Below are 20663 nucleotides of genomic sequence, written 5' to 3' on the forward strand. Positions count from 1 at the left end.
GTAGACTGGAAGTGTCGATAAATCGTCTACGGGCGTGTGTTACCGAGCACTTTTTCGGTGTGTGTATGAACCGAGCACCTTTTCGGTAGTGTTTTGGCCTGTTAGTGGGCGGCGAGTGTGCACCTCGCTAGGACCATTGTTTGTTGCTTGAGTACTTTAGGTACTGTGTTTGACATGCATTAGAATTAAATTATATTTATTCGGAGTGCTATGTCCGGGTCCATGGACTTCGGGGTGGCATCCCATACCTCACTGAGCGATTCCCCTGTCGCTCACCCCTCACTCTTCCCCTTTTCAGGTGAGACAAACAAGTATGTGATATTTGGACGGACTTGGTGCTATTGGACTTTTCTTTCGGATTTTATTTGGGCATGGGTGAGAGTTGTCGGGTTTATGGGCTTTTATATTACGGGATATTGTTGGTGGCCCGTCGTCCTTAGTGTCAGGGAGACGGGTATCACATTGTTGTATGATGACGCGTCGGGGGTGACACGCTGTCCTCCATATAGGAGGTGACGGGTGTCACATTTTTGTTCTTTGAAAACAGCACTTCATAGAAAAACGTAACTATCAAATTAATCATCATCATAAAGTTCGCAAAGTATTTACTAAGTTATACAATCTAAACTAGTTAAAGCTCCCCGCTTTGTTAGCGAGATTGGAGCTGATAAAGTTGAGTTCATCTTCAAGAAGCCTAATGGTTTCAGTCTCGGCGGCAGCTACTCCACTCGTTGTATGGCAAAGCCTGATGCTTCTGTTGATCTTCTCCTCCACTTGCCTAAGGTCAGTCTCTATTTATTATCTCGAAGTTTTGAAATCAATGTTGTGTGTTTAACTATAGACTGGTGCTTGCAGGAATGTTTTCATGAGAAAGATTACATGAATCATCTATACCATGCCAAGCAATGTCTATATCTTTCTGTAGTTAAATGTTAAAACCATTTGTTGTTGTCATCGTCCGTTGAGAAAGTTGAATGGTCAGCCTTACAGAACGAGGCGAGGAAGCCAGTCTTAGTTGTTTTCCCAGGTATGTGTGCTCTAGTTTTGTTTTTCGCTAAGAAAGGTGAGAATGTTTTGACGCTGAGAATGTTGATCACTTTCCTGGATTTTCCATAAGAAAAATACCTTCAGAAAAATCATTGTTTGATGTTGCAACCTCCCTTCTGTTACTGCAGGTAATGCGGTTTGTTTCAGGAATGTTGAGTTTTCTCTTGTCGAATATGTTGAGACAGCAGTTTAATGATCATTATGATTTGTTTTGATGATAAAGATGGTGACTCTCTGCCCACGCCGACTTACAACTCAAGCATCTTGGGGGACATGTTTCTGGAGAAAAAATCTAATCTTCTCAAGAACAGATTATCTCAGTGGGAAGGGTTGCCAGATGCTTTGATATTGCTGAAGGTATGTATAGTTAACATGTATTGTCTACCCTGTGTTTATTCGAGTCTGTAAACGTGTATGCTGAGTTTAGGTGCAGCTGCAATGAAATTAGGAGAGACATTGCCTTTGTGGATTGGGAAATAAAGTTTTGGTTGAAGATAGCAATGGGTGACGGAGATACGAGTCTGACTCGAGATGGAGGCGGCACCTAGATCAAGCGTAATAGCCGACATCTCGTCAGTTAACGCTTCTGCAGGCTGTGAAATCCTAGTTCTGACGAGCCAGGGTCTCAAAACGTCAGTGGAGACTCGATGAGCAGGGATGCTGAGTGAGCAAGAAATCCGAGAACCTCCGTAAAAGATAGCAGCTCCGCTGAGAGGATCGCAGCCAAATTTATGAAGAACCGCCGCGGCGTAATATGATGGAAATGCAGCGGTGACGTAGTATCCACGCTCTTTTGGCTTGATGAGCTTGAAGTCAGACTCTTCTGGGAGTCACAGGCTCACCAGCAAAGTGGTGGAACAAGTTAAAACCATTGGTGGTTTCCACTTTGCATTGGTTGGCTCTGTTTTCCCTACCATTAGTAATAGATTCAGTATGTAATGCTTGTCTTTGTACATCTTTAAAATAGCTGTCTGGATTGATGTCTCTGAAGAACCATTTTCACTGGCTCCACTCATGTTGCTGTAGATGAATATATATAAGTATTCAACTAACTGAGCTTTTGAATTTGCCGGCAAAGAACTCACAAACTAGGCCACTTGTTTTATACTTTCTAATTTCACATACAGAGCTTTACTTTCTATCAGCGATCATAAAATCAAAAGAGCAATATGCCAAAAACATGTAGTTTTGCCGAGTTTGAAGATTACTCTCCTTCCACTGCTAAAGCTCTGGAATCATGTAGTTTATCTAGTATCCGCCATGTGACAGCATCAGGAGCCTGACCGTTCTTCCTCATTTCCTCTATAATCTGGTACGCCTCTCTCCTCAACCCACTTCTGCTACATTCATCGATCACAATGTTATAACACACGACATTAGGAACCGCTCCAGAATCCGCCAGTTCGTATAGGAAATGGCAAGCGTCACTTAGACTACCAAACCGACAAAGACCTTTCAGAAATGCTGAATACACATACGCATCATGTCTGCCTGATGGCCATATCACATCGTCCCAGAACCTCTTCGCCGTATCCACCTGACCAGTCAAACACAACCCGTCGATGATAATAGCATAGGTAGTATTATCTGCGCTCACACCTGCCTTTGCCATCTGATCAAACACACGCATAGCTTCATCTCCCTTACGGAGCTTGAACAATCCACGCATAACAGCGTTGTATGTAACAACACTTGGCTTAAACCCGTTCTCTGGCATAACTCGATTCAACACATCAAGAGCTTCTTCTGCTCTTCCTTGAGTAAGCAAGCCACACATAACAGTAGTTAAAGTCACAGCATCAGGTGCGCAGAACTTCCCTGTCATCATATCGCCAAGAACTTTCATGGCATCATCCACCCTACCCATCTTGCAAAATCCATCAATGACTGTGTTAAGTGTATACTCATCGGGCCTACAGTCTCCCTGAAGCATACTGACCAGAACATTCAGGATCTCTGTCGGATTATCCACTACGCAGAGAGCACGTAGGTAGATATTATAGATTCTATTTCTATCTGTTCCTTCTTTCCTCAACATCAGCTCTAGAACATTCCTCGCCTTACCAGTGTCATGCTCCTTACATAGACTCTCTACTAAGAGCTTATAAGTATACTCAGACGGGAAAAAACCAAACTCAGATCCCTCTTCTAGCAACTGATAACCTCTCATACACCCATCATCCTTGCACAAACCATGAATAATAGCATTGTAAGACGTGCTTATAGGTTTTAACCCTTTACACTTCATGATATAAACAATCCTCGCAGCTCCATGGTTCCTCTTATACCGACACAACGAATCCATCATATGCCCGTAAGCAAACTCAACGTTCACGGAATCACACTGTGGCATATCCTCTGCAATCTCGAAAACGTCGTTGAAATAACCTTCCCTGCACAAAGAATCAACCAGATTCGCAAAAGCTGCTGACTTCACTGATGCATCAGTCTCATCCTTCATCTCTCCCCAAAGCTCCTCCATCATTTTCCTTCCTACTTCAAGATCTCTCCTTTTCAAAAACCCACCAATAAGAACACTCAGCGTGAGACAGTTAGGCCTCACGCCACACGCGCGCATTTCGTCGAACACCTTATGCGCAACTTCGAGCTCACGAATCTCACAGTACCCACGGATCAGAGTCGTGTACGTCACAACATTTGGTAAATGCCCTCTGCTCCTCATCTCAAACACAAGCTTATGAGCATCCCTTACTCTATACATCAAACACATCTGATTAATCAAACGATTATAATTCGTCAACGACGGCACGAACTCTCTCTTGACACCGATCAAACGTTGCACAACCCTCAACGTGCTCACCGGATCCCCCGAATCGAGCAGCCTCGCGATGATAACGTTGCAGGTACGCTCGTCGGGAATAAAACCCGAATCGACGAAGAGGAGACAGCGACGGTGAGCCTCGTCGAATCGCCCGGCGTCGCAGAGAGCGTGGATCACGCTGCTGAGGTTAAGCGAGTCGGGGCGGTATCCGCGGAGGCAAAGGCCGTCGATGATTCGAAGAGCTTCGTCGGGGCTTTTACGTAGGGTGCAGAGATTGCGTATCCGTCTTCTCCAGTAAGCTCTGTCGGTTACGCTGCGTCGACGATCTTCTTCTTCTAGTGCATCTTCTTCTTCTATTCGAGGGTCAATAACATGATCGTGTGTTTTCTTGAGGTGGAATACGGAGGTAGATGAGAAAGAGAGGGGCTTGGAGAAGAAGGTATGGTAGAAGCCATTTTCTTTGGGTCGCAAGCGAGAGATGAAGAACATAACTTCTTCACAAGTGTGTCTGTTTTTGTTTTCAAACTGCGTTTATATGACAACAAGTTACATGTGTTTCTCTTTTTTTGTACTATTGCTCGATTGGGCTAATCCAATTTCATTGGGCCTACATAGTGTTGTGTATGTATGTAAGTCCCGCCCATTTAAATTAGAGGGCATTAACTTTTCTTTCTGTTGTGAGTAATTTTTTTTGCTAAACTGTAAATATCATATAAACGATAAGATTTGCAAAGCAAAATATAAGTTTGACACATCTTGACAAAAGAAAGAAAAAAACAAGATGGATCAACAACATCCAAACAATGGATAGCTTAAACACCTATCGAATCCAAAGAACCATAAGTGAACTAAAGAGCTTTTTCGACCTTTTAGATGAGATGATGTTCTTCATCTCCTTGTCAATTTCTCTGAAAACATTTGCAGCAGGTAGTTGGATATTGTTATGAACTAATTTATTCCTCTGCTTCCATATGTGGAACACAACCGCTTGAGAAGCCAGCTTTCGAAGCAGGAGGCTTCTCTTAGAACAGGCAGCTCGGATCCAAGATAATAGCTCATTCCAATCCGCAAGTCTGCCGTGCGGTCCACTACATCTGGTAAAGATGAAGGACCATACGTCGAAGCTGTACTGACAAGAAAGGAATAGATGGTCCCTGGTTTCAGGCGCTGCATGACAGAAGGGGCAGACAACAGGAATGGCAAGCCCCCATGAGGCCAGTCTCGCTCTTGTTGGCAATCTGTCGTAATTAGTCACCCACATTGTGAACGCATGTTTCGGAAGTGCTCCTTTGAACCACACAATGTCATACCAATCCTGAGCTGCTTGTCTTGGCCGCAAGACTTCCCAAGTGGCCTGAGATTTAAACACATTCAAAGGAAAATCAGCAGCTTTCCATTCATAAACATCATCAATATCAATAGGCAGTGGAAGAGCTAGAGTTGTTAGATAAGAGTGAAGTTCCACTTCCTGATCAGATCTTGGGTGAGGTAGTGACCAGGTAGACCCATTGATTGCTTCCGCTACCCTCGTCTCCTTTCTTATCCGAAGCGCTCTTGGACCAGCAGCACCTAAGTGATTGATTAGCTGGCCAAACGGTGTCCACACATCATACCAAAAGCTCGTGTTAACGCCATTTCCCACCACCGTATTGCAGAACTGAAGCGCCAGCGGCCTTAGCTTCAGGATTCTTTTCCAAGCCCAAGAATCTGTTGGTGATGGCTCTATAGTCCAGAGGGATTTATCAGTGAGATGGACACTCTTGTGCCAATCAGACCAAAGAGAGGGAGAGTTAGACAGCAGTAACCAAATGAATCGCAGCCCAAGGACTTGATTCCAGATGTAGATGCTTCTTATACTCAACCCGCCTTCTTGCTTTGGTAAACACATCGTGGTCCAAGCAATCTTAGCAATACCTTTCTTGTCAATGTTTCCCGACCATAAGAACCGAGCACAGAGCGTTTCTACAGCCGCAATGTATCCCTTAGGCAACATGAAGGCCGAGACCCAGAAGTTGATGAGACCGAAAATCACTGTTCTGAGTAGCTGAAGCCGCCCTGCAAAGGACATGAGCTTAACAGACCATGCTTGGAAGCTTTTAGTGATCTTGTTCATAAGAGGAGCGTATTCGGAAATTTTTAACTTGCGGCTCATAAGAGGGAGACCAAGATATCTAATGGGGAATTTACCAATGGGGAATGCATAGCTAGCAATAGCTTGGGATTCAGAATGGTCAAGTCCCGCAGTGAAGAGCTCAGTTTTCGTTGTGTTCATATGCAGCCCGGACCAGGAGGCGAAATCATCAAGACATTCAGAAATTTCATGGAGGCTGTTACTGCTACCATCAAAGAAGACCATGACGTCGTCCGCGAACATCAAGTGGGATATCTTCAGGTTCTCTGTTCTTGGGTGATAGCCGATGCTACCCGCTTCGTACCTTGAGAGAAGTAACCTCGAGAAACACTCCATGGCTAACACAAAGAGATAGGGAGACAGCGGGTCTCCTTGTGTAATTCCTCTAGAACTCTGGAAGAAACCACCTGTGGAGCCGTTAACCGAAACTGAGAAGGACGCAGTAGTAAGGCATTGAGAGATGAGATTGATATAGCTTTGAGGGATTTCAAGGGCTTTAAGCGATGCCAACATGAAGTCCCATCTAACTGAATCAAAGGCCTTCCTGAGATCAACCTTCAGCATTCCTCTGGAGGTTAAGTTCTGATTGTTATAGCCATTTACCAGATCAGTTGAGAGGCATACATTTTCAGCTAGTAAACGCCTCGGGAGGAAAGCAGATTGGGCCTTGGAGATCATGAGTGGGAGAATCTCCTGTAATCTAGACGCCAGTAGCTTAGCGATCACCTTGTAGACCGTATTGAGACATGAGATAGGCCGAAACTCAGAAGGATGCGACGCATTTGGAATTTTTGGGATCAGAACGAGGTTTGCTGCGTTCCACTGCTTGAGGATGGAGCCAGACCGGAAGAATTCCTTAATGGCCTCCGTTATCTCCGAACCAACCACAGACCAGGAGGCGGTGAAGAACTCAGAAGAGTAACCGTCGGGCCCCCCTGTTTTGTTTCTAGGTAAGGAGAAGAAAGCGTCCTTGATGTCCTGAGATGAGAATTCCTTCTCAAAATTAGAAGCTTGCTCCGCAGAACACTTAAAATCAAAAAGCAGATCGAGGTCACTTTGCTCAAACATGCTTGGAGAAGCTGTGCCCCCCAAAAGATCAGAGAAATAATTCACGCATTGCTCATGGATTTCTGGTAGAGAGTCGATGCGTGCTCCATTGTCACCTACTAAGAAGTGAATATGGTTGATCGCTTGCCTAGACGCCGCATATCAATGGAACAGATGTGAGTTTCCATCCCCAAAAGCTAACCAGGTGATCCTTGATCTCTGAAAGAAGAACGAGGACTCAGCGGTGGATAGCTCTTCCCATTCCTTCATTGCTCTTATCTCCACCTCAGCGTTATGGGTGGAAGGGTTCGCCAGCGTCAAGTTCTGAGCGGTCACCAAGCAATCAAGAGCATGCGCTGTTCTTTTTTCAATGCCAGAGTAGTTATGTTTACTGAACTCCTTGATGCATTTCTTTAATAGCTTCAGCTTACGCGATACCCTAAACATAGCTGACCCTGTGACATTAAAGGAAAATCAGCAGCTGCAAATCATGTCAAGGAAATTAGGACTCTGAATAATGAAATTATAAAACCTGAACGGCTTCTTAGCCTTTGCGGTGGAAGGGTCCAGTAAGATCGAGACAACTGCATGGTCCGAGAACTCTGGGCTACCAAAGTAAGCAACGGAGGAGGAGAGCTCGAAGTACCACTCATCGTTCACCAAAGCTCGGTCCAGCTTCTTAGCGATCGGGTTAAGCTTTTGCTTGTTCCACCATGTGAAAGAGCTGCCTCTGAAGTTAAGGTCATCCACACCAGCAGACTGCAAGCACTGATTGAAGTCCCGCATTTTCATGTCCAAATTCAGAGACGCCGGTTTAGAGTGCTCTGAAGGATCTCTTATCTGGTTGAAGTCACCTAAGATAATCCAGGGTTTCGATTTTATACCAAGAGCAGGACCTAGCTCCTCAATCTCATTCCACAGGGTCGTGCGCACATCAGGATCGTTAGAAGCATAGATGATGGAGATGATGATCTTGGATTGAACCGACGGCCAAGTAACCTCGACTGTAATCATTTGGAGAGACTTGGAGATAATAGTAACCAACACAGAAGGATGCCAAACCACCCATATTTTCCCAAGGGGAGAGAACTCGTAGTTGCTCTCATAGGACCAACCAGGAAACAGCTCTGAAGTAAAATTTTTTATTTTTAGATTTTTGACATGAGTCTCTAGGAGAGCACCAAAAAGGGGAGAGTGCTTCCTACACCATTTTCTTAATCCGCTGCGGTGGCTTAGTTTATTTAAACCGCGCATGTTCCAGCAAAAAATGTCTGACGACATAAAAATTAGTTGATTTTGGGGCCCTTGCCCCTATTTCCTTTCTGACCTGAGAATCTTTTCCTGTTACGGACCACTTCGAAGTCGGGCTCATGTTTGCTAAACTCACCCTCCTCCAGTTCAGAATCCGAAGAATCAACATCAGAGGAGTCAGATTGCAGCTCAGGCTAAGAAGAGCGTGAGGTAGCAGAAACACTTCTTGGAAATTTTGAGAGAGTCCCACCAGTCGTGCCACTAGGTTCTCCTCTGACCGTATCTTTCTCAGTGCCCAGTTTTGACTGTAGAGTAATCACCTCTAAGCTAGTCTTGGTGTGAATTATAGGAGGAACATGGCCATTCGGAGCCTGCTCAGAAAGAGGTGGAATCGGCGCCTTTTGAGGGTCCATTTCCACCCATTTCTGCTTATTCCTTGATCTACTTCTCCTTGTCTTCCTTCCCCTAGTATCCTTATTTGGTGCTTGAGGACAGTTCGCTGAAGCATGATCGGTTGAGCTACAGACAGAGCAGGATTTGGGGGCAGTCGGACATCTTCTGGTTGAGTGACCTATCTCTTTGCAGAACCCGCAAACAGGAGGCATCCAGGGGCTCGACACTAACACTCTATTGATGACTCCGGAATCAAACTGGACATTGACAGCCTCAGGTAGTGGTTTCCTAGGATCAATGATAGTAAAAACTTTTGCCACCTCCAAATTTGTTTTATTCGCAGTGGCAGGATGCAAGAACTTGGGGTGGCCAACCAGCCCCGCAATACGCTCAAGGCCATCTTCGTTGAAGAATTGAAGAGGAACTTTCCGTAGTTCGAGCCAAATAGGAGCCGAAGTGAGTTCAGGCTTTGTGGGCACAATACCCGGTTCCCATTTGTCAACGAACATGGTCTGGCCTTCGATCTGCCACAGCTTCTGCTTAATCACTCTGTTTCTGGTCGCTACGTTCGGAATCCGGAACAGATAGGAGAATCCTTCCATTTTGGAGACAGCGATGTCTCTGTATTGTTTGCTCCAGATACCATTAACAATGTTGTGCAAGGTTCCCTGAGAAGGAGGGTCAGAGTAAAATTGACCAAGCACAAAGGGTTCCCATGACTTGCGATTCTTCTCTATCACCGAGTTGGGTATCTTGATACATGCTTCTCCTGATGGAAGGGTGAAAGCTTCACCTTTTTTAGATAATTGCTTAACTCCTTTAGCTCGATCGCACAAAGTTTTCTTAGTATCAATCGGGGCTTTTGCCTCCTTCTCGATGCTTACACGAATAGGAGGTTCCTTTGGATCAGCTAACTGCGAGCCCAAAGACACGTCCTTGGCATCAGCACTTGCTAGATTCCCTTTAGGTTCAGCAGCGACAGTGATTTCGTTTGCCACTGATCCTACTGGTCGAGAGTCCGAGGAGCTTCCAGACATTGCTTCAGAGCTCAACTCAACTTGGGTATTTAAGGTTACAGTCTTTCCTGGAGATGGATCTGTCGACTCTTCGACGATCACTTTCTTCGCAGAAGACGGCTCAACGGGAGGACTCAGATCTGCTTTGTCACGAGTTTGTTGAGCAGCCACTGCAGCTGGGGAGCCAAGGTGGGCATCAGAAACAAACTCGTCAAGCGGAGGTAAGAGGCTTCCTTCATCGCGACTGGGTGGTGAAGAGGAGGACGGCGGAGGTGAATTCTCAATCGGGGGTGAGCCCAATGATTTTGCCTTCGCCGGTGGAGATTTTTTGGACTTCTTCTTCATCTCCTTCGGTGGAGATGACGCAGATGTTTGATCAAGAATTCGACGCCGGATCTGAGCGCCGTTGAGCGGCGGAGAAATACGTCACGGTGGCTAGGTTGTCGCCCAAAAATCGCTTTTTGGAGAGAGAATATAGCCGTTTAACACTTATGTATTGTGAGTAATTAAGATATTTTCTGTGATAAATATATGAATAATTTTTTAATTAAGGTTATAATTAAAATTATTAACTTGTAATGAAGACTGAAAAATTATGGAATTTATAATCGAACTTTAAGATAACTTCAGTACTTGTTCTAGTACAATTTTTTTTTTTCATTTGTAACATCATTAATCAAATTAAATGTTGTTACATAGAAATATTTTCCATCACAGCAACATTTTTTTTGTAGCATAGAAAATCTATACACAGAATCACGACAGATAATTTTACCTATAGCATATTTAAATATTTACGAAGAATTATTTCATAATTATAACTGTTTTGGTTGAAAAAGAAAAGAAAACACCTTAGTTCTATATGATGTAAACAAGAATGAACTTAGCTAGTAATTTTGTTTTGTATTTTATTACAAAAATAAATCATACTTAATTAAACTATAATCTAAACCAGTGAAAGCGTGTGCATTAGGTTTGTGGTCCAATGTAAGCTACTCTTTGGAGTATTTATCAATCCAGTTTTTATATACATCTGACATCAATAATTCTTCTGTAAACGAAAAATTGATGATACAATGGAGTAATGCCAAGATTTCTCAGAAACCTTTATGCAGATGAGTTTTAAAAATTAAAAGATACAAACTATGCTGAAATCGTTATTTTAAAATTATATTTGTTGTTAAAAAGGAAATGTAAGAAGAAGAAAACAAATTAAATGATATGTTCGCGTGGATTCACGTGTACTCATTGGTAATTTGTTTACTTCAGAACAAATAGTATAGAAGTTTGAAGAAAGCCGAGACTTGAATCACAAATTTGATCATGTGAATGATTTGAAGAACTAATTAAGTCGGACGGCCGACTTCAGTAAAATTAACAGTCGACCGGCACATGTTTGATCAACTTCTTAAATAAATCATATTTTCAAGTTAATTCAAAAGATACTAATATTTTCTTACATTAGTAATATGCCTTCTACAATAGTCATTGTAACATCTAGCTATATATAGCTAATAAGTCTCATCAAACGAGTCACATTGTTCCAGCACATGATCATCAAAACAAAATAAAGATAAGACATGATATTAATTAGCACATCTTTTACAAACTAAGGATTAACATATATTGAAAACATCCAAAGATGGGGTAAAAACAAATCGATTAGGGCTTGGGAAAAGACAGAAAAGGGGGATTTAAGATCCCAAAGAGAAGAAAAGGATTTTATGGAAAAGTGGGTTTGAGAGAGACAAAGGAGAAGGGGTGAAGAGTGTAAAGTAGACAAAGCAATGGGGCAGTTGAGAACAAGAAGAATAGTGAAAGCCACCACACACATATACATTTATCTCTCAAATTTTGTAGTAGTAAAAAATGAAAAAGGGAAAAAAGAATGAAAGAAAAGGAGTGATGGAGACAGATGGAAGAATGTCACGTCGTTTTAAGCTCCTTCGCATCTCCCCATATCATTCATTTCCCAGAATTCCACGTTCTCCTTTCTCTTCTTTCTCCCCTCTTACTTGTCAATCTCATCTGCTCCTTTTGATTTTCATTCATAATAATACTACTAACTACTATATTCTAGTAGCTACTGATGTATATGAGATTTCAAATAAAAAACTCAAAAATGTAGTTACATAATTCCAATAATAGTTTTGTGAATTAGTACACCGGCCATGTAGTTAGTAGTAGTCAAATAATTTTCTTTGATCGTACGTAGTAGTTTGTCATGATAATCCTTTTGTTTGTTTGAATGGTTTTGATGTTAACGGTGTTCCCAGAGAGGCAATATAATCAATGCATCTATTGAATCGCTAATTAGTACTATTAGTGTTCTTGGAATCTGTCCTATATGTATGTCAGTTGTTGATAAATTATGATGTGTTTAAGTGTACTCATCGGCAAATCAACCTGAAATTTTAATTTTGTATTACGCATTTTTAATACCATGTTCATAAGCAATCCTGAACTATAACTTCTTTTAGTTATAGGTTAGGGAACAAATTGGAGTAGAGAAGATTTTTCATGTAAGTATGGGTGCATCCGGGTTATAGTGTCTATGAAGAATATACAGGTTACATTAACTATATATGTTGTCAATCAAATCTATACAAGGCATAGAGATTTAATATTGATATACATATGTACAATACAATGAAATTAATTACTATTATTAAAAGAATTAACGCAGTACATTCTTCATGCAAAATAAATCTATTGTGTCTGTTTTTTTGTTCAAATTAAAAGAATTCTGTTATGTTATACGTCTTTTATATAAAAATGATTTGTTTGTGAAATCCGGTGGTGATTTTATAAAATAAAAGGGAAAAAACCGAGAAAACAAATATATGATTCTAATTTAGCAAAAAAAATAAAATAAATGATTCTATCCGTATGTAGAATATTAATTTGTTAAAAAAACAATTAAAAAGAATGCGTGGTCTACTCTCTCGCTATATATATACATATGCGTGTGCTTGCAGAAACCCAAATTGCATGCTCCCATTCTCAGATTCACATACAAAGATATTTCAACATTCAGACCCACAAACCATCCAATAGCACTTTCTACTACATATTTGTCTATTTCCTCCTTCTACCATATAATTCGCATCTCCTAAATATCAATAAAATAAACAGAACCCTAATATCCAGTTGTTGTTTTTTATGAACATTTAGTTGTTATCTCTCTCTCCGCTCCAAAATACATACATACATACATACATACAAAAATAAACTAGTTCTAAATGTGGATGATGGGTTACAACGAAGGAGGTGCAGATTCCTTCAACGGAGGAAGAAAACTTCGTCCTCTCATCCCACGCCTCTCCTCTTGCCCCAGTGCCGCCGCAAACACCAACTCCGACCACCGCTTTAACATGGGTCTCCCCCCCACCTCCCCCCTCCACAAAATATTATATTTTCTAATTTCCGTTAATGCTCATTTTTCTTCTTCTTTTTTAAATTAAGTTTTCTAAATGTTCTGTTTCTAGAGAAAGAGCAATGCTCATTCTTTTTTTCTTGCTTGTTATAATTTGTAAAGCAGTGATGACTACAATGACGGCTGAGCAGAACAAAAGGGAGCTCATGATGCTAAACTCAGAGCATCAACATCCACCTATGATGGTGAGCTCACGGTGGAACCCGACACCGGATCAGTTAAAAGCTCTTGAAGAGCTTTACCAACAAGGAACTAGAACTCCTTCTGCCGACCATATCCAACAAATCACCGCGCAGCTACGTAGGTACGGAAAGATCGAAGGCAAAAATGTTTTCTATTGGTTCCAAAACCACAAAGCACGTGAACGCCAAAAACGGCGACGACAGATGGAAAATGGCCACGACGAATCTGTCTTTACGACAACCAGTCTTGTCTCAAATCACGGTTTCGACAAGAAATATCCACCAGGTGAGAGACCATAATATTAGAAACTTAATATGACTCATGTTTTAAAACATTAAATTTTAACGTAGCTAGGTTTTATTTGCAATTTTACAGGTTACAAGGTTGAACAGACGAAGAACTGGATATGTTCGGTCGGATGCGACACACAACCACAGGTATATTTGTGTATATTATACGCATGTTTGTTTTCTTTTCATTATTGTATTTTTCTGATGAAAGGGAATGTCATTAAGGGTTTATGGTATGGCATAATTGGCGTATGATTACAAAGAGAATTCTCTTAAGAATAAGTGCATTCTCTTTTTGGAAGTTTTAGTAATTTTTTTTACGGAAAACAAAGGCAAAGATAAGATGTTAGCTTATTGGGAAATGAAAAAAAAAGTATTTTTGTAGCTTTAAATTATACTCCCTCTGTTTATGTAAGTAAGATTTTATAGAGTATACACGCTTATTAAGAATTTAATAAATGTTTATAATTTAATTTATTTTTTACTTTATTATACATTTTCCAATAACTTTCCATCAATGAAATTTAATCAATTCAAATATTCTCAATTAATGTTCTTCAAAAGTATAAAAAGTTACCTTAACAATATAGAAAATTTATCTTTGTGGAACAAGAAAAAAACCTAAAATACCTTATTTTCGGGAACGGGGATAGTATATTTTTAAGTATTGTTTTGGCATTGATCCAAAAGCTGCAGACTCTTGCCTTTATGTCGGGACATCTGCTACGTACGATCGAACTTTATTGTTTTCACTTCGATTTTTTGCTGAATTTCCCTGAATTAGTGTGCCTTTTACTCCAACGCATGCTGGAAAAGACCGTTTTAACCCTACTTTTAACGGTCTCATATTCTCCTTGACTCCTGTCCTTTTCAGGAATTTTAATTTTGGGTCTGCGTGATTCTTTTTTTTTAAAGCATAAAGTTTGTCGCTTTGCAAAGATTTTGACTTATTCGTTACCAAATTTTACATTTACCAATGCTAATTGACCAATTTTAAATTTCTTTTTTTGCATGTTAGAAACCTCATGAACTTCATCATCAGGAGGAGCCTGTCTCCATAGCATTAGCAACAAAGGGCAATGGTCGTTATGTAGGAAACGAGAGACAAAGCTTTCCCGGGAGAAATGCCATGTCGCAAATGATGCAGCTTGCACCTGGACATTACCCTTCTTCACGACAACAACAGCATCATCATGAACTCATTCTCAATTCCACTACTGTTAGGTCTAGCTTCTCCACTAGCAACAGTACTGTTTCGGCTGCTAAAGATACCGTCACAGCTTCACCTTCATTTCTGAGGACAAGAGCAGCAACCAACACAGGAACTTGTGATGATAATAAAGATCAAGAACGTCATGAAGATTGCTTAAACGGTGAACTGGATCATCAAGAAAAGACACTAGAGCTGTTTCCACTGAGAAAAGAAGGGTTTTGTAACAATGGTGGAGATGATGGGAAAGAGAAAGAGAGCGCCATTCACTGTTTCTATGAGTTTCTTCCATTGAAGAACTAATACCTACTTGATTTTGTTTTTCAAGAGCAATATGTTTTTTGTGTGTTTTAGATTAAGTAATCAATCAAGTTATAGTGTGAGAAAAAGGATTAATTAAGTAAGGTTTTGTTTGGGAGTCAGGGTAGAGACGTGTCTTTATGGTGTTGATGTTAACATTTCATAGGCGTTTGCCTTTATATGCACTTTGGACCACTCTCTTTAAATATTAAAACGATCCAAACAAAACTTAAAAAGGAATACAAACACCCATTAATTTATCATTTATGTGGATGTGTGGGTGATTTAGGGCTTTGGATTAAGAAACTCGATTGATTTGGTTGGTGATCGAGTGTTACTACAATGGTAACTCATTTTTACTATAGACCTTTTAAAAGGCCTAACTATCTATTTGAAAAGAAAAATACCAAATATCACAACAAATACTATATATGTTCCATAATACTGTATAGTTGTCACCTTTAGCATGCGTATCTTTGAGTTATAAATGTGCGTGAGACAAAAAGAATTGGGTTGATGTTGAAGTGACTAAGAGCATCTTTATCTCATATACTCTATTAAGGGTTTTTTATTTTTTTTATTTTTTTTTCTAATTTAAATAATAATAATAATTAAAAAACAAACCAATCGCAGGCCGCCACGTGTCGATGGAGCCCGCGAACAGACGTCTCTTATTTTGTCCACTTTGGTTTGGGGCTTGTTTGTTTTTTTCTTCACTTGCGTGCCAACAAAATACCTTTACATTTGCTACTTATATAAAGTGTATTCCTCATATTCAATGTCACTATTTTGTATTTGTGTTTACGTAAAATTAGTTAAAGCACCTTCTTTCTAATCGGAGTAATCATAAACCAAATTCATTCTAATTCATGTGCTTTTGTTTTAGTTTAATTTTGGCGTTCACAATTCACAATATATTAACTGAAATGTAATGCTAAAATTCATTTTACCGCGAAAAGTTATGATGAGGAATCAATGCTAAAAACATATAAACGCAAAAAAAACCGAAAACATAATGTAAATAAGCAAACGAAACATAAATTTCAAATTATAAACTAGCCATTTGTTGTATATTTTCGATTAGAAAGTTCCAAATTAATTAAATATTTTTTTGAACTTTAGAATTAATCAAATATTGACATGTAGAATCTTTTATATATAAAATTTGAAAGCTTTGGTGAAGATGTAAGAGAAATTGTATTCTCGGATGATTTGAAAGTTTAATGATAGAGCAAATGGCCAGACTCATTAACAGAAAAGAAAGAGAAAAGGCCAACCTGATTTCAATTTTCAAAATATATTTGAATAGAATTAAACCAAATTATATATATGTATAGCCAATCAGTGAAATAATTAGAAGCTTAGCTACGATTATTTTCAAATGGAGGAAAATATATACAAGATATGAGATAGAGAACGTGAGAAAATGAAAGATGAGTGGCTTTTAGAGGAAAGAAGAGACATGACAAAAGATAAATCAGAAGAATAATAAAATTGAGTAGCTTATTCATAGAAGAAGGCCCCGACACTCTTTTTTCTTTTCCAAAAGATTCATTCTTTTTTTTATGTTTCGTTGTACGATTCAATGACATTATTTTTCTTTAATAACAACTAGGATAAGACCCGCGCCTTGCGCGGGATTAAGTTATTATTTTTATTATATTTTGGAGAATGAAACAATAGTTTGGCTTCATTTGGATTACGGGTGTTCAACCCGGATATCGGGTTAGTTTCGGTTCGGTTCGGTTTTTTTCGGTATTTGGTTAGTAAAATATAACTACTATTCTAAATCAATATTTACTTTGACTTTAGTCTTTCACATACTTTTGAAAGATTTCAACTGGACGACTAAATTGATCAGCCAATCTTGTTGCTTTAAATCATTAGTGTTTATATATATATATTATTTAGTTTGAATATTTATTAAATAAAAATTCATATGCGTTATATTTTATGATCATTTGTAACTTATTATAACAAAAAAATAATCTATTGATCACAAAATTTTCAGAGTGGGAATATTCAAATTTCTAATAATATATAGACATTTTGAAAAATTCAAATATAACATATAAGAAAAAATATAAATGTTTTTATTATATATTTAATGTGATTTTTTAATATCTTTCAATAATATAAAATTAAAAAAAAGAACTAAGACACAAAAATTGTTATCAAATATTTATTATTCATAATAATTAATTTTCATATATACGTTAATCATATTAGGTAATTTCGTAGCTTCTAATTAAGGAAAGTGCAAAAAAAAATTTGGTAGATTATTTATCAATTCGATAGTTAGTTTAATAAAAAATATAATGTAAGTTAAGATGGACCAACCTATTTTTCTAAGAATAGTATATTTTATATAGTCATTTATTAAATGAGAATTTATAATCATACAGTTCTATGATCGTTCATATCGTTTTATAACAAAATATTTAAATCATCGATAACAAAATTTTCAATGTGAAATCTTTAATAAGTTTATAATTTATAAATGTTTTTGAAAATTCATTGAAAGTTTTAATATTAAACTATTTATGTAATCTTATGGTATATAGTTTAATCTATATATATATATATATTTTATTGTTAAATGATATTTTTTACTCATATGGTTTTAAAATCATGTGTATCTTCTTATAATATTAAATAAAAGTTCATATTAATACAATTTTATGATCATTTGTAACTTATTATGACAAAAAAAATAATCTATTGATCACAAAATTTTCAGAGTGGGGATATTCAAATTTCTAATAATTTATAGACGTTTTGAAAAATTCAAAATATAACATATAAAAAAAATGTTTTTTATTATATATTTAATGTGATTTTTAATATCTTTTAATAATATAAAATTTTAAAAAAGAACTAAGATACAAAAATTGTTATCAAATATTTATTATTCATTATAATTAATTTTCACATATACGTTAATCATATTAGGTAATTTCGTAGCTTTTATTTAAGGAAAGTGCAAAATATTTTTTGGTACGTTATTTATCAATTCGATAGTTAGTTTAATAAAAAGTGTAATATAAGTTAAGATGAACCAACCTATTTTTCTAGGAATAGTATATTTTGTATAGTTATTTATTAAATAAGAATTTATAATCATACGGTTCTATGATCGTTCATATCGTTTTATAACAAAATATTTAAATCATCGATAACAAAATTTTCAATCTGAAATCTTTAATAAGTTTATAATTTATAAATGTTCTTGAAAATTCATTGAAACTTTTAATATTAAAATATTTATGTAATCTTATGGTATATAGTGTTTAATATATATATATATATTTATTTATTTTATTATTAAATGATATTTTTTACTCATATGGTTTTAAAATCATGTGTATCTTCTTATAATAAAAATGTTAAACCATTGATCATTAATTTTTAACATAATAATTTTAATAGTTTTAGTCATTTATTGTCGTTTTTAAAAATTCAAAATATAACATATACGAAAAAATCTAAATTTTATTTTTATAGCTAATTTGATTGTTTAATTTATTTTAATAATATAAAATTAAACAAAAAATGATGGAGGAGATATACATTGTTATCAAATCTTTATTATTAAACTCATTAATTGTCATATATATATTAGTCATTTATGGTAATTCCGTAGGTTTTATTTAAGGAAAGAAAGTATCATATCATATCATTATATCATATAGTTTGACCAACTTATGTATCTAACAACATATAAAAATCGAATGTGGACCTACTTATTTTTCAATTGAATGTAATTGACTACCTAATTGAGTGCCACCTATGCATTGGAGCCTCTTTTAATTAATACAAAATTGAGGTTACATCTTTTCAAATGTTCCTCAATTAATATATAAGGGATTTTAGAAGAAAGATAGAGAGTGATTTCATATGTTTGTATAGCTTATTTTGATGCATTATTATTCCAACTTCTTCTCTTTGTATTTGCTTTTTTCCATGATGATTGTGTGTGTCTGTGATTCTTGCGAGCATGGAAGTAAGCAAAAAACATAACTTTAATCAATCTATACGACAAAAGTTAAAAGCAAGAAGAGAAAGTATTAATGGTACGCGCATAGTCAACAGAGTACCACACCTCATACACGTACAATATACAGTAATAGTATATTTTGTTGTTAGGAAAGAAAGAAACATGAATCTTCTCGTGGTGTAACGAAGATCAATTGGTAAACTGTAATCGTACGGCATAATATTTTGGTTATTTCCATAGATCACACAAATCTGTGTCTGCTCGTTGGATTATCATAATATATCAGCAGTGACGTAGTATACTATATGCATAAGCTTTAACTGCTAGAGATAATAATTCATAAATCATGTAACGGTCAAGGAATGTGGAAGACCAACGTGGAGTCTCACCTATACAGTAGAAGTATATATATAGACTCATAGATTCGCATAAATTAATGTTTTTCTTTATATATAAAGCAAAACCTCCCATCTGCCTAGGCAAGAACACAAGTGTTTTTTTTTCTCAACTACCCCCTCTGTATTTGAAGGATTGACGTTTAAAGTTTTCCACACACTAAGAAAAAAAAATACATTCTTTTGATTATTAATTTTTAGTTTTACCGAGAAATCTTGGTCACTCATAATTTTATATTTTAATTTATGATTTAGCTTTAAAGATAAATAAATTAACTAATTATATTATAAAACATCAATCTTTTGTATACAAGTAAAAAATCTAAAACATCAATCTTTTCTGTACGGAGGGACACGTACTATTCCATGCAAGGTAGGTTTATCTCCAGGTATTTTTCTGTAGCTAGAGAACGCCCCTAGCTGTTGTAGAAGACTAAAACTATGAAGAAACACAATCTACTAATAAATCTGATTCATACTTATACGTCAAATGTAAATAAAAAGAGAAAGAAACGATAAATAAAATAAAATAACCCAAAAAAAATCTAGAATTTCACTACAAGAAAACATAACCTTAACGAGAGCGGTTTTCCTCGTTATTTCATCGTAAAAGAGGTTTTACGACGAAATAGCGAGGAAACGCGTTTGCTCGTTACTCGTCCGTCGTAACACATATTTCCTCGCTAATTCGTCGTAACTTAGCGAGGAATATATTTCGTCGTAAAGACGAAGTACGGCGATTCGTCGTAAAGACCACGTCAATATTCCACGCAAGGACGTCGCTACAATTTCTCGTAAATACCTCGAAATGAGTTCCTCGTAACCTACACGTAAATACCTTGAAAGACTTTCCTCGCAAAATACATGTAACAACCACAAAACGATTTCCTCGTAAAATACTCGTAAACTTTTCCTCGTTATTTCCTCGCAAATGTTTCCTCGTAAAATAGTCGTTAACTGTTTCTCGTCATTTCCTCGTAAGGTTTCCACGTAAAGAGGTCGTACATTAGCTACGAATTTACTTCGTTTTTATTATTTTTACAGAATTTAAAAATATAATTAAAAAATAATTAAAATTATTTAATTTAATAATAAATTAAAATTTAAAATAAAAATAAATCAATATGAAAATATTTTATATATAAATAAGTTTTGAATTTATATAATACAACAACCAAAAAAAAA

At 37.2% G+C, this 20663-nt stretch overlaps 3 protein-coding genes across 4 annotated transcripts; 1 reads left to right on the plus strand and 2 right to left on the minus strand.

The window, feature by feature from the left end:
* Positions 1-1915: 1915 nt before the first annotated feature.
* Positions 1916-4326, minus strand: LOC106343844 (pentatricopeptide repeat-containing protein At3g18020). Its single transcript, XM_013783172.1, has one exon. It carries the CDS (start codon positions 4316-4318, stop codon positions 2252-2254), a length of 2067 nt encoding a protein of 688 aa, XP_013638626.1. The 5' UTR covers positions 4319-4326; the 3' UTR covers positions 1916-2251.
* A 323-nt stretch (positions 4327-4649) lies between these two features.
* Positions 4650-10012, minus strand: LOC106292212. The gene is made up of 5 exons (XM_013727823.1): positions 8537-10012; positions 8335-8452; positions 7540-8134; positions 7210-7446; positions 4650-7155 (listed from the first exon to the last, which is right to left on the minus strand). Exons 1-5 carry the CDS (start codon positions 10010-10012, stop codon positions 4650-4652), a joined length of 4932 nt encoding a protein of 1643 aa, XP_013583277.1.
* A 2639-nt stretch (positions 10013-12651) lies between these two features.
* On the plus strand, positions 12652-15273 carry LOC106293107 (WUSCHEL-related homeobox 1). 2 transcript variants are annotated; one of them, XM_013728780.1, is made up of 4 exons: positions 12652-13045; positions 13209-13571; positions 13662-13723; positions 14595-15273. In XM_013728780.1, the coding sequence occupies exons 1-4, from the start codon at positions 12910-12912 to the stop codon at positions 15087-15089; spliced, it is 1056 nt and encodes a 351-aa protein (XP_013584234.1). In that variant the 5' UTR covers positions 12652-12909; the 3' UTR covers positions 15090-15273. The 2 variants fall into 2 exon arrangements, with proteins under 2 accessions (XP_013584234.1, XP_013584233.1); XM_013728779.1 differs by having other exon boundaries at positions 12670-13045; positions 13206-13571.
* The last annotated feature ends 5390 nt before the right edge of the window (positions 15274-20663 follow it).

The sequence above is a fragment of the Brassica oleracea genome, chromosome C5, assembly GCF_000695525.1.
Source record: "Brassica oleracea var. oleracea cultivar TO1000 chromosome C5, BOL, whole genome shotgun sequence".
In the NCBI taxonomy this organism is placed as follows: Eukaryota; Viridiplantae; Streptophyta; class Magnoliopsida; order Brassicales; family Brassicaceae; genus Brassica; species Brassica oleracea.